Source organism: Haliotis rufescens, unplaced genomic scaffold (genome assembly GCF_023055435.1).
Source record: "Haliotis rufescens isolate VD_foot unplaced genomic scaffold, xgHalRufe1.0.p SCAF_28, whole genome shotgun sequence".
NCBI lineage: Eukaryota > Metazoa > Mollusca > Gastropoda > Lepetellida > Haliotidae > Haliotis > Haliotis rufescens.
The window spans coordinates 2,022,011-2,039,508 of NW_025963979.1; the positions used below are offsets into that span (position 1 = coordinate 2,022,011).

At 41.3% G+C, this 17,498-nt stretch overlaps 1 protein-coding gene across 2 annotated transcripts in view; it reads right to left on the reverse strand.

The window, feature by feature from the left end:
- LOC124117939 (2-oxoglutarate dehydrogenase, mitochondrial-like) overlaps positions 1 to 17,498 on the reverse strand; it is a 110,555-nt gene that overhangs the window by 15,700 nt on the left and 77,357 nt on the right. For both annotated transcript variants that reach the window (XM_046479954.2, XM_046479953.2), the window contains exons 15-17: positions 7,972 to 8,150; positions 6,615 to 6,686; positions 4,788 to 4,913 (exon numbers count right to left, since the gene is read on the reverse strand). In XM_046479954.2, the coding sequence (XP_046335910.2) occupies positions 4,788 to 4,913; positions 6,615 to 6,686; positions 7,972 to 8,150 (377 nt within the window). The remainder of the gene's footprint in view (positions 1 to 4,787; positions 4,914 to 6,614; positions 6,687 to 7,971; positions 8,151 to 17,498) is intronic.

Sequence of the window (17,498 nt, forward strand, 5' to 3'; positions counted from 1 at the left end):
CCTGCTGAATTGCCTTAGCATAAGGCGATGTAAGGAGGGTGGACGATTTCAAACAGGTCGGCGCTTCATTAAACAAGGGCCAATTGAAGAAACATTTTGCACATTTATTCCTGATAGATAACTACATACTACTATCATCATGTCAGTTGCAGAAATACATTAACATTCGTGTTAATCCAACGTGTCATGTTATAAAATTTGCAGGAAACAATTAGTGACTCATAAAGTCCCCCTCATAAATTTTAACCAGTCTTAATTTCAAGTGTTTGGGTTGAATATTTACGATATATGAAAATACAAATACCATGTCATGATGCTAGCAGACGTTTGAAAATCAAATATGGCACGCTTCACCTGACCTCGGCATAACTTATTGCTATTTTATATCAACAAAGTTAACATTGCCTCCATATATATATATATGCCTTGGTATATCTTCTCAATCTTGATGAAATGTTTTATCATAATGTTTGTTTGTTTGTAGTTTAACGCTGCACTCAGCAATATTCCAGCTATATGATAGCGGTCTGTAAATAATCCAGTCTGGACCAGACAATCCAGTGATTGACATCATGAGCATCAATCCACGCAATTGGGATCGATGACATGCATCAACCAAGTCAGCGAGCCTGACCACCCGATCCCGTTAGTATCATAATGTTCAGCTCTTTGTTTGCAATAAACATGAAAAAATAAATATAATCATACATATTTAGTTTAGTTTACTTGGGTACATAGGCTCTACATTCATCCAGTTGTTGTGTACCTAGTTTCATCCGTTCTGAAGGTTGGGGGAGAAGTAGTAAACGTTTTAAAAACAATCTTTAATATTCTAAATTGTCCTTATTGCTTATTGCAATGACAGGCCAATAACAACATTATGTTGTTATTATTATGGCATATCAATTTGTTATATCGCTCTCCGTTGCAGTTGTTTTCAGAAAATAATTTTCAAATCAGAGCATGGAATCCTTTACGGTTTCGGATTTAGACTTACAAATTTGATGTTACGCACAGGCAGCAATCACGAATGAATATGAAATAAATAGGAGTGAAGACTGCTATCCAGGTCAATAAATAGTAAACAGTTGACGAAAAATAGTAAATTATGTATTTTCTTTTGAATTTGAATCTATTTCAGAATCTTTTTGATGATAACTTACCAACTTTTGCATATTTTGCTTCGAAGTGTGTCATGCAGTACGTGATTCCGGGTTTCAGAAAATATCGGACTGCATGCCCTCTACGTTAAGTGCCAAAATCAACTATGGCCGTTCTGTGCCGATTAATTTGACCAATACTTTCTTAACTCAAGATGTTATCTTTTTGAGGTAAATAAACTACTGAAAGTTTTGATAGTTTGTAAGCTGAGCATTTATGCATACCATATGTAACTTTAAATATATGCAAAGCCTACTAATTAAACAGTTATAGCGAGTTTCATTTGGCGATGTTCTTCGACTATGCGCCTGTCAACTGGGTTCGACAGTTGCATTGAGAGCTTTATTGAAAGAGAATAGACACTGAAACCTATATGGACGTAACTAGGCTTTTATCAAGCTATAAATTCAAACGGTCATTCGTACTGTAACATAATCTTTGAAACAGTCCTGCATATGAACATATCATGAACTTCTGTCAAATTTGTTTACATGTCAAAAACACAGACAATTTCATCAGGATTTTCTTTCGGTAAGTATAAATCAAGGTCAATTCTCAAAGTGTACTTCGACATAAATGTCACAGGTCTATCATTGATAGGATATGTACATTCCAATGATATGAATTAATGGACATTTGGATTTGAAACAAGGGCGCTTACTTGAGTATGTTTGCCACATTCGGGTGCTTTTATACTACATGTACGATAAATATAGAAAAGTAGGAAACTTACAAAACCAGCACTTTTATTAATGGCTAGGCAGTGCATAGATCTTTTCGATTTGTTGACTTTAGATGCTGTTGGAAAGACAATCATCTCACAATGCCAGCTGACTGCCAGCACCATGAGGATTATAGTCTGGAAGGTAATTTAAGGTACTGACGTTTACTACAATATCTGAAAAACTATCGGACCTACTCCAGTCAAAGTTGGTATGAGATTATTAAACAGTCATACATAACTGGATATTACATTTAAAGACAATCGGTGCATGAAGAAAAAAACTGTCTATTTAGCTATCACTATATTTCATCAACAACCAGACCTGTTCGTCACGGGTGGAACGAGCATTCATTGAAACAGCCATCTGCATAATGGTACCCCTGCGTCACAGGGCCATATGACACAGTTGAACCAATCAACTCAACTCGAAAGGTTGCACAGGAATCAAGCACGTTGAGACGCCCAACGCTAACACTGTAGATTCCCGACACAAGACAGTATCCTTTGGTCCATGTTCGTCTCAACAAATGCATAATCATTGTGTCAGGCGTCAAAATTGGCAACGGGCTGCATCCAGGCGCCTTGCGACCTCTGAGTCTAACTGATGAACCTCTGAACGCATTGGGGCTTTGTACCATGGTCGTATGTAAAAATACATTTTGGTGACCCATTACATCCATATTTATGTCACTTTTTTTGCCATTAACATTAAACTTGGAAGTTTCTTTTGCAGTTCAGCATATGTTCAGAGAATTGTGTTCATGATATTAGAGCCTGGTATTGAGCTAGGCCAGTCAGAACCCTGGCCCACTAATGGGTGCTCATCTATCACTGTCTGGTTATCCTGAATAGTTTTCTCTGAAAATGTCACTAATGACACGTTGGTGACGAAGGACCCTTTGAGACGTAAGTGACACAAGTGGAGCCAGATCGGCCAGAAACCACAGTGCCCTTTGGTGGTCGTTCTGTCATGGTTTGGGGTTGTGTGTCCTTGACTGTAAAGTGCATTTGATAACAGTTCGAGGAAACCTAAATGGCCAATATTACCTCAACCGGGTCCTTGAAAACAGTATAATCCAACATTTACACAATCATCCCTTTTTTACGGCCAGTATTTATGAAAAACAACACAAGGGCTCAAAGAAGTCACGCAGTGTTTGACCATTTGCGCCGGAATGCGATCGACACTTAAACATGGTCAGCAAGAAGTTTGGACCAATTGAGCACTTGTGGGATCCATTAGTGTCATCATGAGTCAGGAAGCCAGCCACCTTTTACAAAATGTACACAACTTGAAAGTGCCCTTCATGAAGAATAGAACAACATCCCCCTGTTGAGAATTCAGCCTTTAGTGACCTCCATAGGTAGACGTGTTGCAAAAGTCATCAGAAATCTTATAATTCACAAATCAGTTCACCAGATATTGACCCCGACACAGGGAGTGTTTGTCAGAAGGCTTGGCAACATGATAGCAAAAAGGAAACGAAACATTATGCATGGGCCCATACTTAAATTGGGTTAAAAGTAATTGAAAAAGTAACATCTTGTTAAGAGTTCAATAAAATGGGAAATACAGGACCTCATAATGGAGGACCTCACAACTTTAATGCCACCATTTCCGAAGAGATACTGTCCAGCTGTTGGTTGCACACAGCGCTCATCTCCTCTTGTTGGATTTTGAGCGGTCTCCCAACAAAGAGAAAGAGTTGAAATGTGGACTTGGTCTGGGAGGGAGCATCAGACAGTTGTAATTTCTTAGGGGTCCTATAGTTTCTTTTGTTACCCTTTAGGAACTGGACTGGGTGATGACAACTTGGACAGTTGCTTTTTGACTCCTTACTCCTGGCTCCCTCTCAGATGAGAGAGATAAGCACTGGGCACACCTGGAATCCTCAGTACACCAAGACACTACATATTCAACACGCATTGAGCGGGTCTCCTGTTATCTTACAGCATACACAGGCAGCGCATGTTTACCAGGTGTCTAATCTAAGTTTTCTTCTCGCCAGATGTCACCGACATCTAAACTTCTCTGGCCAACTTCTTTATTGATTGTATAACATGTGACAACGTTTTGTATGCAGCAAGCAACATTGGAAATGAAATGTATTTATGGAATTCAGTTTCATGATGTTTCTGCTACCACACAGAGGAAAGAAGTGAGGTTTCCCTGCCTTGCGCATGCGCAAAAGGTCAGGATAGCAAGATACTACTACTTGCACAACTATTATGTATAGTTGACAGTGAAGAGGACTGCTGAAAATCTGAAGATTTTATCGTGTGACAGCCAAAATGCAGGATTTATGGATAACATCTAATAGAGCTAGGGTAATTGCAAAGTGCTGGTGAATTGGTTTGTAAATATAGAAGATTTTTTTGAATGCTCTTGATAGCCTATATTGGATAACATGAAGATTTAATGAAGTTGAGTTCTGTGATTTACAATAGTTAAGAGTCTGAAGAGTTACCATGGTAATCACCACAAGCTGCTTCAAATAGGAAGAAGAGACAAATTTATTAGGATTTTACTCAAGAACTACATTTATGTAGGGAGGCAGTTTCCCAAATTAATTGTACACTACTGTTTACTTGGCAACAAATTTGATTGGACAAACAAAACAAGAACGTGCCCACATGCCTGCACTATTTTTCTAAAAGACATGGCCTGAGAACTAATTTTGATTTTTTTACTACATATACCCCTTGTGATACTGCTACAGCTTATAACATATCCCTGGAATATTAACCAAGAAATTATTTCCCCAATAATAGTGTCAGTAACAAGAACTGAAGTTCTTACATAGACAAGTTATCTCAGTTACTACTTGTTCTGAATTATAGTAATAATTCTAACTCTCAAACAGGTTGTGTGGGTAAAATGGTGTAATATATCAAGATTTACCGGCTTCCTGAAGGGTAGGGCAATCTGTCTCCTCATGGCATGGAAGAAATTTGCAGGTGTGGTGAAGTTACACACAAACCAATTGGTCTCGTGGGACTGCTGGATCTCAAAGTTTGGGCCCTCTGGCTGTTCACAGTAAGAAAGTCCACAGTCAATGTCTGGTGAACTCATACATGCAAAGCATACTACTAGTTCATGTGTAATGCAGCAACGACAACAACGTAATTCTACACTGGGATTTCAAAGCAATAACATTTTAAGACAGTTCTATGAAACCAAAACCGTAAAATAGCGCCAGTGGAGCTGCAACTCACCTGCTTATGTAGTCAGATAAATGGCTAAGTAAAGGTCAAAAGAAGTTTCATCTTGCAGTGTGCTCAAAGTGTTAAGGTCAAATTAAGGTCCAAATTCAAAATATAAAAAAATGGAACATATGTGTTGAGACACACTACTTACTACACATGTACCAAATGTCATTTCATTTAAAAAATAGTATGGCCACCTTCAAATCCCTACTGAAGTCCCACCTATTTCAACAATTTATTGTCTGTGTTGGCCTCATTATCATTATGAATAGTTTTTCACAATATGGATGCCTTGGACTTTGGAGGCCATATTAAAAATGAATTTGTACCCCTGGAACAAATTAGGGCGTCATCATTGTGGGAAAAAGCATGTGAAGTTTGAGCTTAACTGGTCAAGTGGTTTCTGAGGAGATGTTTAAGATAGAAGACTGACAATGGAAAAAAAGGTCCTGACATTCATTCAGGTGAGCTACAATATGTTTTAAAAAACAACAACTGTTGTACAATACTGCATTATATATGCATGAAGTTACAGTTCTAAAATTTACATATGTCTTCGTAGACTTATTTCTATAATCATAAACAACTATTCGTAGGAAATACAGACCACTCATATATATATGAAGGTTGGCAAAAGGTAATGTTTCTTTGTTAGCAATACAATTGTTGTAACTACCAGGTGTAGGCTGTGGGTGGAGGTAAGTACACCACATGACATGACTGGGTTACAGGGGTCAAGTGTGGGAGGGTGGGTACTGACCAGGAAATAGACAGGTGTAGACTGTGGGTTGAGGTAAGTACACCACATGACATGACTGGGTTACAGGGGTCAAGTGTGGGAGGGTGGGTACTGACCAGGAAATAGTCAGATGTAGACTGTGGGTGGAGGTAAGTACACCACATGACATGACTGGGTTGCAGGGGTCAAGTGTGGGAGGGTGGGTACTGACCAGGAAATAGTCAGGTGTACACTGTGGGTGGAGGTAAGTACACCACATGACTGGGTTACAGGGGTCAAGTGTGGAAGGGTGGGTACTGACCAGGAAATAGTCAGGTGTAGGCTGTGGGTGGAGGTAAGTACACCACATGACATGACTGGGTTACAGGGGTCAAGTGTGGGAGGGTGGGTACCGACCAGGAAATAGTCAGATGTAGACTGTGGGTTGAGGTAAGTACACCACATGACATGACTGGGTTGCAGGGGTCAAGTGTGGGAGGGTGGTCACTGACCAGGAAGTAGTCAGATGTAGACTGTGGGTGGAGGTAAGTACACCACATGACTGGGTTACAGGGGTCAAGTGTGGGAGGGTGGGTACTGACCAGGAAATAGTCAGGTGTAGACTGTGGGTGGAGGTAAGTACACCACATGACTGGGTTACAGGGGTCAAGTGTGGGAGGGTGGGTACTGACCAGGAAATAGTCAGGTGTAGACTGTGGGTGGAGGTGAGTACACCACATGACTGGGTTCAGGGTCAAGGTGTAGACTGTGGGTGGAGGAAAGTGTGGGTGGATAGGTACTGACCGGGAAATAATCAGGGTCATCATTGCTCATCTGCAGGAAACGCTCCAGTCTGGCACTTGAGTGTTCTGGGCCCTGCAAACAACAGAAGTGACATGGAACCACATTGCACACAAACAGTATACTAGAAAGACGCTGAGATAGTATGTTCTGAACAGGAATCAGGAGCCACAATGCTCTGAAGCTCACCTGAAGAAATAATTGTGTGATAGTTCCACCTGATTATGTAAATAAAGATCAGTAGTTAGTTATAGCAAAACTGGTCAATACATTCTTGGAAAAAGGAGAAAAAATACCTTATTTTTGCAATATTGTCTCCAGCACTGACCATGAATGCTAATAATGAATTTTCTGTTATCCTTCACACAAAATTTCAGCTTTCCACACCTTGTGTTTCTAGCAAATAAGATCTCAAAACAATTTGGTAAAAAATTTCAAAAATACTTTTAAAAATAATCAACTGGTCATTTCTGCATGGATTGTGATTGATTGTGTGGAAAGAATGAGTGCCTGCAGAAATTTGGTTAAAAGATAGGAATAGCGTCAAAACACCAACATGACATGCACGTGCAACACCAATTGTTGGGCTAAAAAAAAATCATTTTCTTGCCATCACAATCTTACAGCAAGTGAACAGGGAAAAAATGCCACAACTGACGGAAGCCAACGCAACAACGCAATCGGCCGACTGCAAACAGGAGAATCATCTTCAGCTGTAAGTAATAGCCAGGTTTTTCCAAGTAGAACCAAGCACAATTACAAGACTTTGGAACCCTTATGAGACACACTGGATAACCTTCCCAGATTTTGTCTACCACGTATCACAACTAGAGCACAGGACAGATTCAAACGGCTACTTCACTTATGTGAAAGAACAACCAGGGCCACCTCTACAACTTCGGCAATACCAGGATTGCATAGCATATCAGCCCAGAGCGTTTATGCTATAAAGGTGTAAACGACCAGTTTGTGGTGTCATTTTGACAGACCTGCATTGTTGGCTGCAACTTCAATGGTGTCAAGGGCACAGAGTATGGCCACAACTGCGATGGAGACAATTTTTACTTGGAACTGTTTATGCACCAGTGAAGTGCAACTAAAGTCTTGTTTAAGCACCGGGGAGGCACAAAGCTTGCAGTGTTTGGAAGGTGAGGAGGGTTCGTAAAGAGGTAAATCTGAGTGACCTGGAGTACAGCGCCCCCTGGTGGAAAGGCACATTTTGGTTCTGTGTTATGGGAATGAAGAGACAAGGAATTTGCTATAATTGTGTCTTTGCATGTCTGTGCTAAAACTTGATAAACTTTGTAAAGAGGTAACAGTGTGGAATAAAAGCTACAATGCTGGTACTAAATCTACTGACCATTCCTTCATAGCCATGTGGTAGGAGAAGAACAATGCCACTCTGTCGCACCCACTTGGCCTGGCCACTGGAGATGAACTGGTCAATGATACACTGGGCGTTGTTGGAGAAATCTCCAAACTGAGCCTCCCAAATAACAAGGGCATTTGGGTTAGTCATGGAGTAGCCCAGCTCAAAGCCTGTAAAAAATAAGAAATGGGTTCAAAGCTTCAGATATTGATGAGACATTTCATTTTTAACTTTAGCATACTGAATTGTTTTGGCATAAGGTGCTGTAAAGAGGGTGGACAATTTCAAACAGTTGATGCTTCATGAAATAAGGGGCCGAGCAATTGAAGAAATATTTTGCTCATTTATTCCTGTCAGAAAATTACACATTACCATATAAAAATATCCTAATGTTTTCAATCATACTAAGGTTAAGACCAAAGCCAACACAAAATTTGTTCATATTCTTGAACTTACCTGAGCTTGTAAAATCTAGATATTTTTTAATATTTGTATACTTATTCTTGCATTACTCCTTAATGCCTGAAGAATGATAGTGTGAAGCCACAGGGCGATCGTGTTACGGCTGACTTCTACCTGCGATGTTGGAGACACAGTGATGAAGAGGCGATGATGTGTTGAATGAAGCATCGCAGCACCTTCACTGGACATAGCAGAAGTTCCTGTTCATCTTCAATCTTTAATCGAAAATAGGGAAGGGGTGGTGAAGGATCTATCCGTCTGTCCTGGGAGTTGATTCTTGGCTATAAAGTCAGAGCACGGCCCAAGCTGAACAGCTCCATGTGCTCTGTGCTCACATCTCACAAGGGTGATGTCTACAGCATGTAGTTTGCTCACTCGTGTCGCTGTTGCCAGAGACTAGAGGGAAACTGTCTTCGGGTGAGGTTGTAGTACGACGCCGAGTGGAGTGGTTCAAAGTAAGACCACGTTCAGATACCAGGCCAAGTCTTCTGGTCTTACAGACGACAGGAGCCTAACAGCACCTGGAGTTCCGGAATCTTTGTAATATTTCGATCTTCCGGAACTGCCAAGATGGAGTTAAGGGCCACTAGGTTGGTCGTGATGGTGCTGCCCTTCAGATAACACTTGTGGTGCAGGAACAGAAGAAATTCTGCCAAGCAGTGGGGTGACAGGATCCTGGTGTTTCCACTCGCAGAAACTCTCAAGGAAGTGCTACTTGTCATTATAAAGGCACCTGGTAGAAGTTCTGTGCACTTAGAGGTCTTTGTAGATGGACCAGGCGTAAAGATGTAACCTATCTGGATGGCTTCACCTGCTGTGAGGGTGGATCAGCAGGTTTGGCCAGTCTGGAAATTTGAGGGGTTTGGTGGAGGACATTTCTCTGTGGTCCACTAAGCAGCATCTCGCTGGCACAATCTAAGCTTCCAGGTCGATATGGTTTTTTTAAGGGCCCTGGGAAGGAGCACTGGCTTTGGAAAAGCATTGGCTTTGAGTCCTTCCCAGGGTGCGCTGAAGGTATCAACTGCCAATGCTTGTGAAACCGGCACCGGACGGAGAGATGAAGGTCCGGACCTAGTAGTTCTGGCTGGTAGCAAACAGGTCGATTTGGGGATCGCTGAGGTGTTGACAGACAAAAGCGAAGGTGTCCGGATGTTCACTCTGTGGGGGCCACCCTGTCTGGTCTGGAGAAGGCACCTGGAAGGATGTTGCTACAACCTGGGATGTGTTGGATCTGAAACTGGATGTCGAGCTGATAGATCAGATGGAAGAGGCGGACTGTCTGCCGTAATAGGGAGGGGGAGTGGGTCGTCCCCAGGTTGCGAGGGCACCATACTACTGTGATTTTGTATGTGGATATAGAGATCTGAGCTTGTTGAAGCATGCTTCCAGTGAGATAGAGCCAAATAGGTGTCTGTCATGATGGCTTGAAGAAAGCGCACTGGGAGACGTGAGCTAGGGCCTTGAGGGTGGTCTCGTCTCTGGCAAAGGCTGATACCCGGGAGTGAGTCTTGAAGACTTGGCATTTAAAGAGTGAGGCAGATGACCATGCTTGACGAAGGAGGTCCCTCGGTTCGAGCCTGTCTGGCGATGTAGGTCTTCATTGAGCGTGTTGGCAGAATCTGCAAGCTGGAAGGAGTGGACGGGAAAGTCTTCCTTCTTGTATTTAGGCACCTTGAAGGAGGGAGTGCTTGTAAAGTCCTCATCAAGCGCCGTGATCATGTCCTTGAGGGATGGAGGTAGAGTCGGACCAAATAGTGTCCTCCTTATCCAAAGGAGCCCCCTGATTCTGACTGGTATCCACATGATTGGCAGCTGAGTACACAGACATTGTTGCAGTCAGCATCGGTGCCCAGGTGGAGATGACGATGGAGGTGGGGGACAACAGGGCTGTCGACGACACCAGTGTGTGCAGGTGTTGAAACCGGGGTGACAGGCGACGTGGTCGGGGGGTAGCAGGCTCATAAACATCAGACATTTTGGGCTTGTGTTTACAGGCCGGCTGGGTCTTTCATTTATGGGATACTTGGAAAAAGCTGTGGGGGGAAAGCGGGTATCAGTCTTTACATTTTGTAGACTAGGAGCATGGAGACATATAACTTAGGCGTAGGGGATGGGGATCCCAGGCCGATTGTTTCATCGGCACTTGCTACAAGATGGCATGTTATCTGCAATGAAGCAGAGTGTAATCACAATGCGTCCCCGCCCCATTATGTATGCTATAATCTTTTTTCCCAGCCATGTAGTTTATGAAAAAAAAGTTTACGAGAACATGTAAAACAACTTCTTTGATAGGCATAAGTATTTAAGGATGAACAACTTCTTTAATACAATTAGGAGCGACGTTTCGAGTAGGTTCTAACACTGTTATCAAGGAAGTGATTTAAAGAGTGTGGTTGGCAAGTATATATACAAGAAGGAGGCAATGTTTATACAGTAGAGTAGATATTGTTATACTGGAGTAGAAAAGCCTGTTATGTACACACAAGGGGTAGGGATGACAATCATCGGTGGGTCAGTGCCATAAACAAAGGATGAAGCCAGTAATATAAACAACGGGATTATGGCTGATTGGGGTCTTTGATGAGTTGATGGTACGCCGGGGATATGTAATAGCCTTGGTCACGGTTGATTGAGGGCTGAAGTCTTTTGATGTTGATGGCTTATTGTAGTTTCCTGATCTTGAAGTCTAAAACAACACCACTTTAGTAAACAATATAATTGCAAGAATACTTCAATGATGAAGTACCAGGAAACACACAAGAACACAGAACGCAAGTCACGAGATTGTGTGGCCATGTAAAATATTCAAGATTGCTACTTTCACTGCCGAACTAATGGGCATGGCCTCAGCCCTTCATAATCAACAATCTAAAAAACAACAAAAAATCCTAATACTTACCGACTCGCTCAGTGGACTACAAGCCCTCCAAAATAAAAACACCCAAAACTGCCCTGAACTAATAAATCAAATACTAAAAAGCTCAAATGATTTAACTAAGGCAGGCAAACAAATAGTATTCATTTGGATCCCCGCCCACGTAGGAATATACGGCAATGGAAACGCCGATAAAGCAGCTAAACTATCCCTTAAAATCCCAGAAATAAGCTTAAACCTACCCATCTCCAAATCAGAAATTAAAAGTGTCAACAAACAAAAAATCACCAAAAAATGGCATAACCTATATCAAAACTCAAATAGCCAAATCAAAAAGGTTCCCAAAAAACCAACAGAGTAATCACTAAACTCCAAACAGGACATACCAACCTAAATAACCACCTCAAAATAATAAGAAAACACGCAACAGGAACCTGCTCACATTGCAAACAACAAGAAACCCCAGAACACGCACACATACACTGCACCCACTACCTAACACACCGAACTACACTACAAACCACCCTAAATTTAAATAAGGCTCTTACTCTAGAAGCAATCCTAAATCCACAAAATAAAATTGAAAAATTCAAAGCCTTAGTTGTATACTTAATCAAAACAGGACTAATAAATCGCATTTAAAACCCCAATAAACTACCAAAACCAAACCACATAATCAATCTAACAAACTTCCATACTCAGCTCCCTTAGTTCGCCCCCCAAACCCTCTTGGCATTTTTTCCAAATCTAAAAATTTCCAAAATTTTATATAAGCAACCACTAAAACACCCCTACTGGATTGCCAAACAACTTTCTCCCCTTTTCGGAAACACATGAAATGGCTTGGACCCGTGTGCGAAATACGCTGCAGTCGGAAAGCGCATGTAAAATCTCCAATATAAGTAAGTAAGTAAGTAAGCTACTTGAAACAACAGAACACCTGAGATTACTGTGGTGAAAATCACACCACCAGGTGTCAAATAATTATGCTATGGCGTAAATCATATGAAATATATGAAGATACAAACTGGAGGCACAATATGGTCAAAAGAGAAATCACCAAAGATATCAAGCACACAAGGGTTGAATTAGTTTATGAGAGAGTTCAAAAACACAGGTCTGTGAGTGACAGCAGTAATGTGCTGACCCGTGACATCATCACTTCCGTGGTCACATGGGAGCTGTGTGTAGCTAGTTGAAGCAACTTCTTCTTCAGCAAGACCTCACACAGCTCTTCTTTCTGTCAAGAACATGCTCTAGATGCATTAAGGAGTAATGCAGGATAAGTTAAATGAGAATAAATTTGATTTTTGTTTTGGCAATGGTATAATTAGAACCATTTCAGTTAATTTATTGTCCAAACACAATGCAGAAAAACAACTTAATTGTCAAGGTCATCATGTCAGGTTGCAGAAATATAAACATTCGGGTTAATCTAATGTGTCATGTTATGAAATTTGCAGGAAACAATTAATGACTCATAAATATTCACCAATCCTGATTTCAAGTGTTTTAGTTGAATATTTACGATATACAAAAATACAAATCCTGTGTCATGATGCTAGCAGATGTATGAAAATAAAACATGGTGCGCTTTGCCCGACCTCAGTATAACTTATTGCTATTTTAATATCAACAAAGTTCTCATTGCCTGCATATATCGGCCTTGGAGGGAGTTGACAATCTTCTCAATCGAAGAATATTCATTTGTCATTTTCCATTTAAAATGATTACAAAAAAACCCCACAAACATAAAGATTGTGAAATCTGATTGCAATATTTCACGAAGTGCAAAGGTCACCAGATGTTATGCCACGGACTGGGGTAGTCTGCTGATAATCTTTTGTTACTAAAAAATTACAATAAATATAAATATTTTGCCTGTCACATACATAAAAAACACAAATCACAACATAGTATCAGTAATCACCACTAATATGAAATCACAATATATTGGCATATTATTTAATCCGTTTGACCTTGTATGCCCCCTGACCCAGAAAAGGGAGTACATGTATCAACATGCCACATGCAAGTTTCTGAGTATCTTTTATTTGAACTTTTGTGATAGATAAGGATGCACACTAATGATTTGGTTTTCACTATAATAATTGCATTGTTTGATAGGCATTTTGTGCAGTAACAACAAAACAATAGGATTCATGAAAATATTTATTAATAACATTGGCAATATATTAGGGGCTACTCGGTTGCTACATAAAAGACATACCCTGCGGGTATGAATGAAAAATCCTGCGGGTATGAATGAAAAGGTAGAATGCTAGTTACCCTGCGGGTAATGAAAAAGTCCTGCGACCGTGCCGGCCCTGGACTGTAAATTGGAAGAAAGGTACTTTGGGGGCCACAAGCCATTCCTATGCAGTATGCAGGGGATGGAATGACTTGTGAAGCCCAAATGAGGTTGTGTGCAACCGAGAGCCCCCAAAGGATGAAATTGGAGAAGATTAAAATCTACACATGGAATGGACAAGGAAGAACACATGTTTAAACACAAAAAGAGTAAGAATTAGGGAGTCCCATGAATGTAATCCACAGTTATACGCTGATGATTGAGAGAAAAGAAAAAAAAGGAAATGACCAAATAGGTCTAAACACACCAGGGTAAGTCTAACACAGTCCAAGGTGTGATGAAGGGTCTCAACGTAAATCCTGTAAAGTCTGTACGAGGGATATGGGCCTAAGCCTGCACATGATCATCACAGCGTTATAAGCATAATGTCCAGCACAGGGTAGACTACAGTCAAAGTATAAACACAAGATAGTCACCATGGTACACAAACATAAAAGTCCTTAAAATTAGTGGAATGCTGACTCCTATACTTTAAGGGACAGTAGGCTATCAACAGATTGCATAATGTACACAGTAACACAAGAGTCTGTAGTAACGACAAGTCTACATTCTACACAAAGATCTCTGGGCTTGGCTCAGAGTGGCTTCCGGAGTCCGTATGTATCGAGTAAAACAATCTGAACTCCAACGGCCCATCGTCTTGATGAGGTGGTCTTTGATGCGCACACTGGCAGCCGTAGTAGCAGCACCAATTCTGAAAGAATGTCCAGAATACTCTTTGGAGTCAAGACCTGTCCTAGCAAAGGCTATGCTCAGCCAGTACAGGAAAGAAGCTCTGCTGATGGGTGCAAGGTTGCATTTGACAAACAATGGATTCATTGACCGGCGTAAGGTCTAATTGATAGGGGAAATAATGCATACCCTGCTGCACATTATCAGACAGTCATTCCCGATTCTTCTTCTCGTTCTCAGGCTTGCAGTTCTTGTGGCCATGTTTGTCGGAATTACAAGGCAAACACATGTGGAGGAATGGGCATGGATTGCGTGAACACCCCAAGTCATTGAAATTATTGCAAAGTTCTTTGCCATACTTCTTAACTCGAGGTCTGCCCCTGGAGTCCATGCCGCCACCTGCTTTCCTGTCGTATATGATAGTCCGTTCCTGCTTTATGGGTGGTTTCCGATAGGAATTCTCGACAATGTTGGGACAGAGATCCGTTCCATGAGTGATACTGTGACACACTGCACATGCTCAAGAGCGCAGTCCTGAAGAACACAAACTGTACAGGTGTTGGTCACGCATATCCCATCTAATGTGTACTCCTTTCTCAGCATACGCTGCCACTCTTGATGCGAATAGTTTATGATAGTCATAATGTGTTGTACCACCATAAATAGTAGACAATTCAATGACAGTTTGCTCATGGCCATCGAGTTGTTTCCTCTTAGCATTGTTAGGCTCACAGTACACATCCTTAAATATTCCGAAGGCCTGGATAAATTCTCTCAAAGTGAGTGATCTGTTAGTCCTGGGGTCATGTTTTAGTTGGTACACATTCCCATCAAATTCCGACACCCTGGCTTCTACAGCGTCTTGGGTAGGTAGAAGTAACAATGCTAAGTTGCAGTATTTACCCTCTTGAATCTTCTTCTTAACTGCTGTTGCCACTGTGTTGATATGTGGAAGGGAATCCGATGCCCCGTCCATCCGGGGGGGGGGGGGATTGGTGATAGGATGAATTCCTGTAAAGTTGCAACTTTCTGTCTGGTCGACTTGTGAATGGCTTGTGGTTTGTTGACAGCGTCCATACACCATTAACTTGAGTTCAGCGATCTCGCGTTGCAGTGATTCAACTGTGGTAACACTAGGGGGGGCATTATGCACGGCTGTCTGACCTGTCTGGATGCTCTCATGATCATGCATGTTATCAACATGTCAGGATGCAAGGTTGGACTGTTTACGTCGTCTGCTATTATCTCCATGCGTGTCGGCTCTGCTGCCGGAAGTGGGTCGGAATGGTTGGCAGATGTCGTAATCGCACTGTCCCCCAGAGACCTATGGCGTAGGTTCTCATTATGCAATCGTCGGTTCCATGATGCCGGTACGTGAACTCCTTGTCTGGTTAATAACCCCAGTAAATCAGCAGTTGTGCGATAAGGTTCACTTCGGTTGACACGGTTCCGTACAGGTTGGCTGCCATCTTGATCGGGTTGAGAGGTCAAACCATTGTTGTTAACTCTAACGGGGGTTGCTGAATTTGATCTTGTGATCCGGCCTTTGTTGGCTCGTTTATCAGCCATGATGAGGTGTCAAAGCCACATGCAGGCACGAATAGCTGACGGATGGTGTTTGATAACAAAAGATTGCATGGGATTGTCAAGGATCATCTCTGCAGCTGGTATAGACAATGACAGAAATAGGTAAACGATATCGAGGCTGTTGGGGTTAATATAAGAAAACATTGTGACGTCATGTCCGTAGTACTGGGCATGAGCAGAGGATAGAATGGTGCATTGTGGGATAGCTTAAATGTAACATGATACAGAGTATTTTTAACGTGAGGGAAGTTGGAAGTGAGCTGGGAGTTACTATGGTGAACAAGCATGAAATACTCACATCCCCCGCCAATATGACATGTCGGGTGTGTGCAATGCATTAGCTCCTGTGAACTATGTTCACTGGGCCTTTTTGTAAAGAAATATGGTACCGTTTTCAAGATCTGACCTGGAAATGAGGACTACCACCATTTTCAGTCTAAATCAAAGTCGTTGCCATTGAAACTCAAAAAATATTTCTTTTTAAAATCCCCAAACTATCAAAAGGCACCAGTTCATCACTAGATCTATCTATGTGCCAAGTTTGGTGAAGAAATATGATACAGTTTTCAAGATCTGCCCCGGGAACGAGGACTACCGCCATTTTCAGTCTAAATCAAAGTCGTTGCCATGAAAACTCGAAAAATAATTTCTTTTTAAATCCCAACCTATCAAAAGGCACCAGTTCAACACTTGATCTATCTATGTGCCAAGTTTGGTAAAGAAATATTGTACGGTTTTCAAAATCTGCTCCGGAAATGAGGACTACCGCCATTTTCATTCTAAATCAAAGTCGTTGCCATTGAATCTAAAAAAATATTTCTTTTTAAAATTCCGCAACTATCAAAAGGCACCAGTTCACCACTAGATCTATCTATGTGCCAAGTTTGGTGAAGAAATATGGTACGGTTTTCAAGATCTGCTCTGTGAACGAGGCCTACCGCCATTTTAGTCTAAATCAAAGTCGTTGCCATGGAAACTCAAAAATTTATTTCTTTTTAAAAATCCCAACCTATCAAAAGGCACCAGTTCACCCCTAGATCTATCTATGTGCCAAGTTTGGTGAAGAAATATGGTACGGTTTTCAAGATCTGCTCCGGAAATGAGGACTACCGCCATTTTCAGTCTAAATCAAAGTCGTTGCCATTGAATCTCAAAAAATATTTCTTTTTTAAATCCCAAACTATTAAAAGGCACCAGTTCAACACTAGATCTATCTATGTGCCAAGTTTGGTGAAGAAATATGGTACGGTTTTCAAGATCTGCTCCGGAAATGAGGACTACCGCCATTTTCAGTCTAAATCAAAGTCGTTGCCATGGAAACTCGAAAAATAATTTCTTTTTAAATCCCAAACTATCAAATGGCACCAGTTCAACACTAGATCTATCTATGTGCCAAGTTTGGTGAAGAAATATGGTACAGTTTTCAAGATCTGCTCCGGAAATGAGGACTACCGCCATTTTCAGTCTAAATCAAAGTCTTTGCCATTGAATCTCAAAAAATATTTCTTTTTAAAAATTCCGCAACTATCAAAAGGCACCAGTTTACCACTA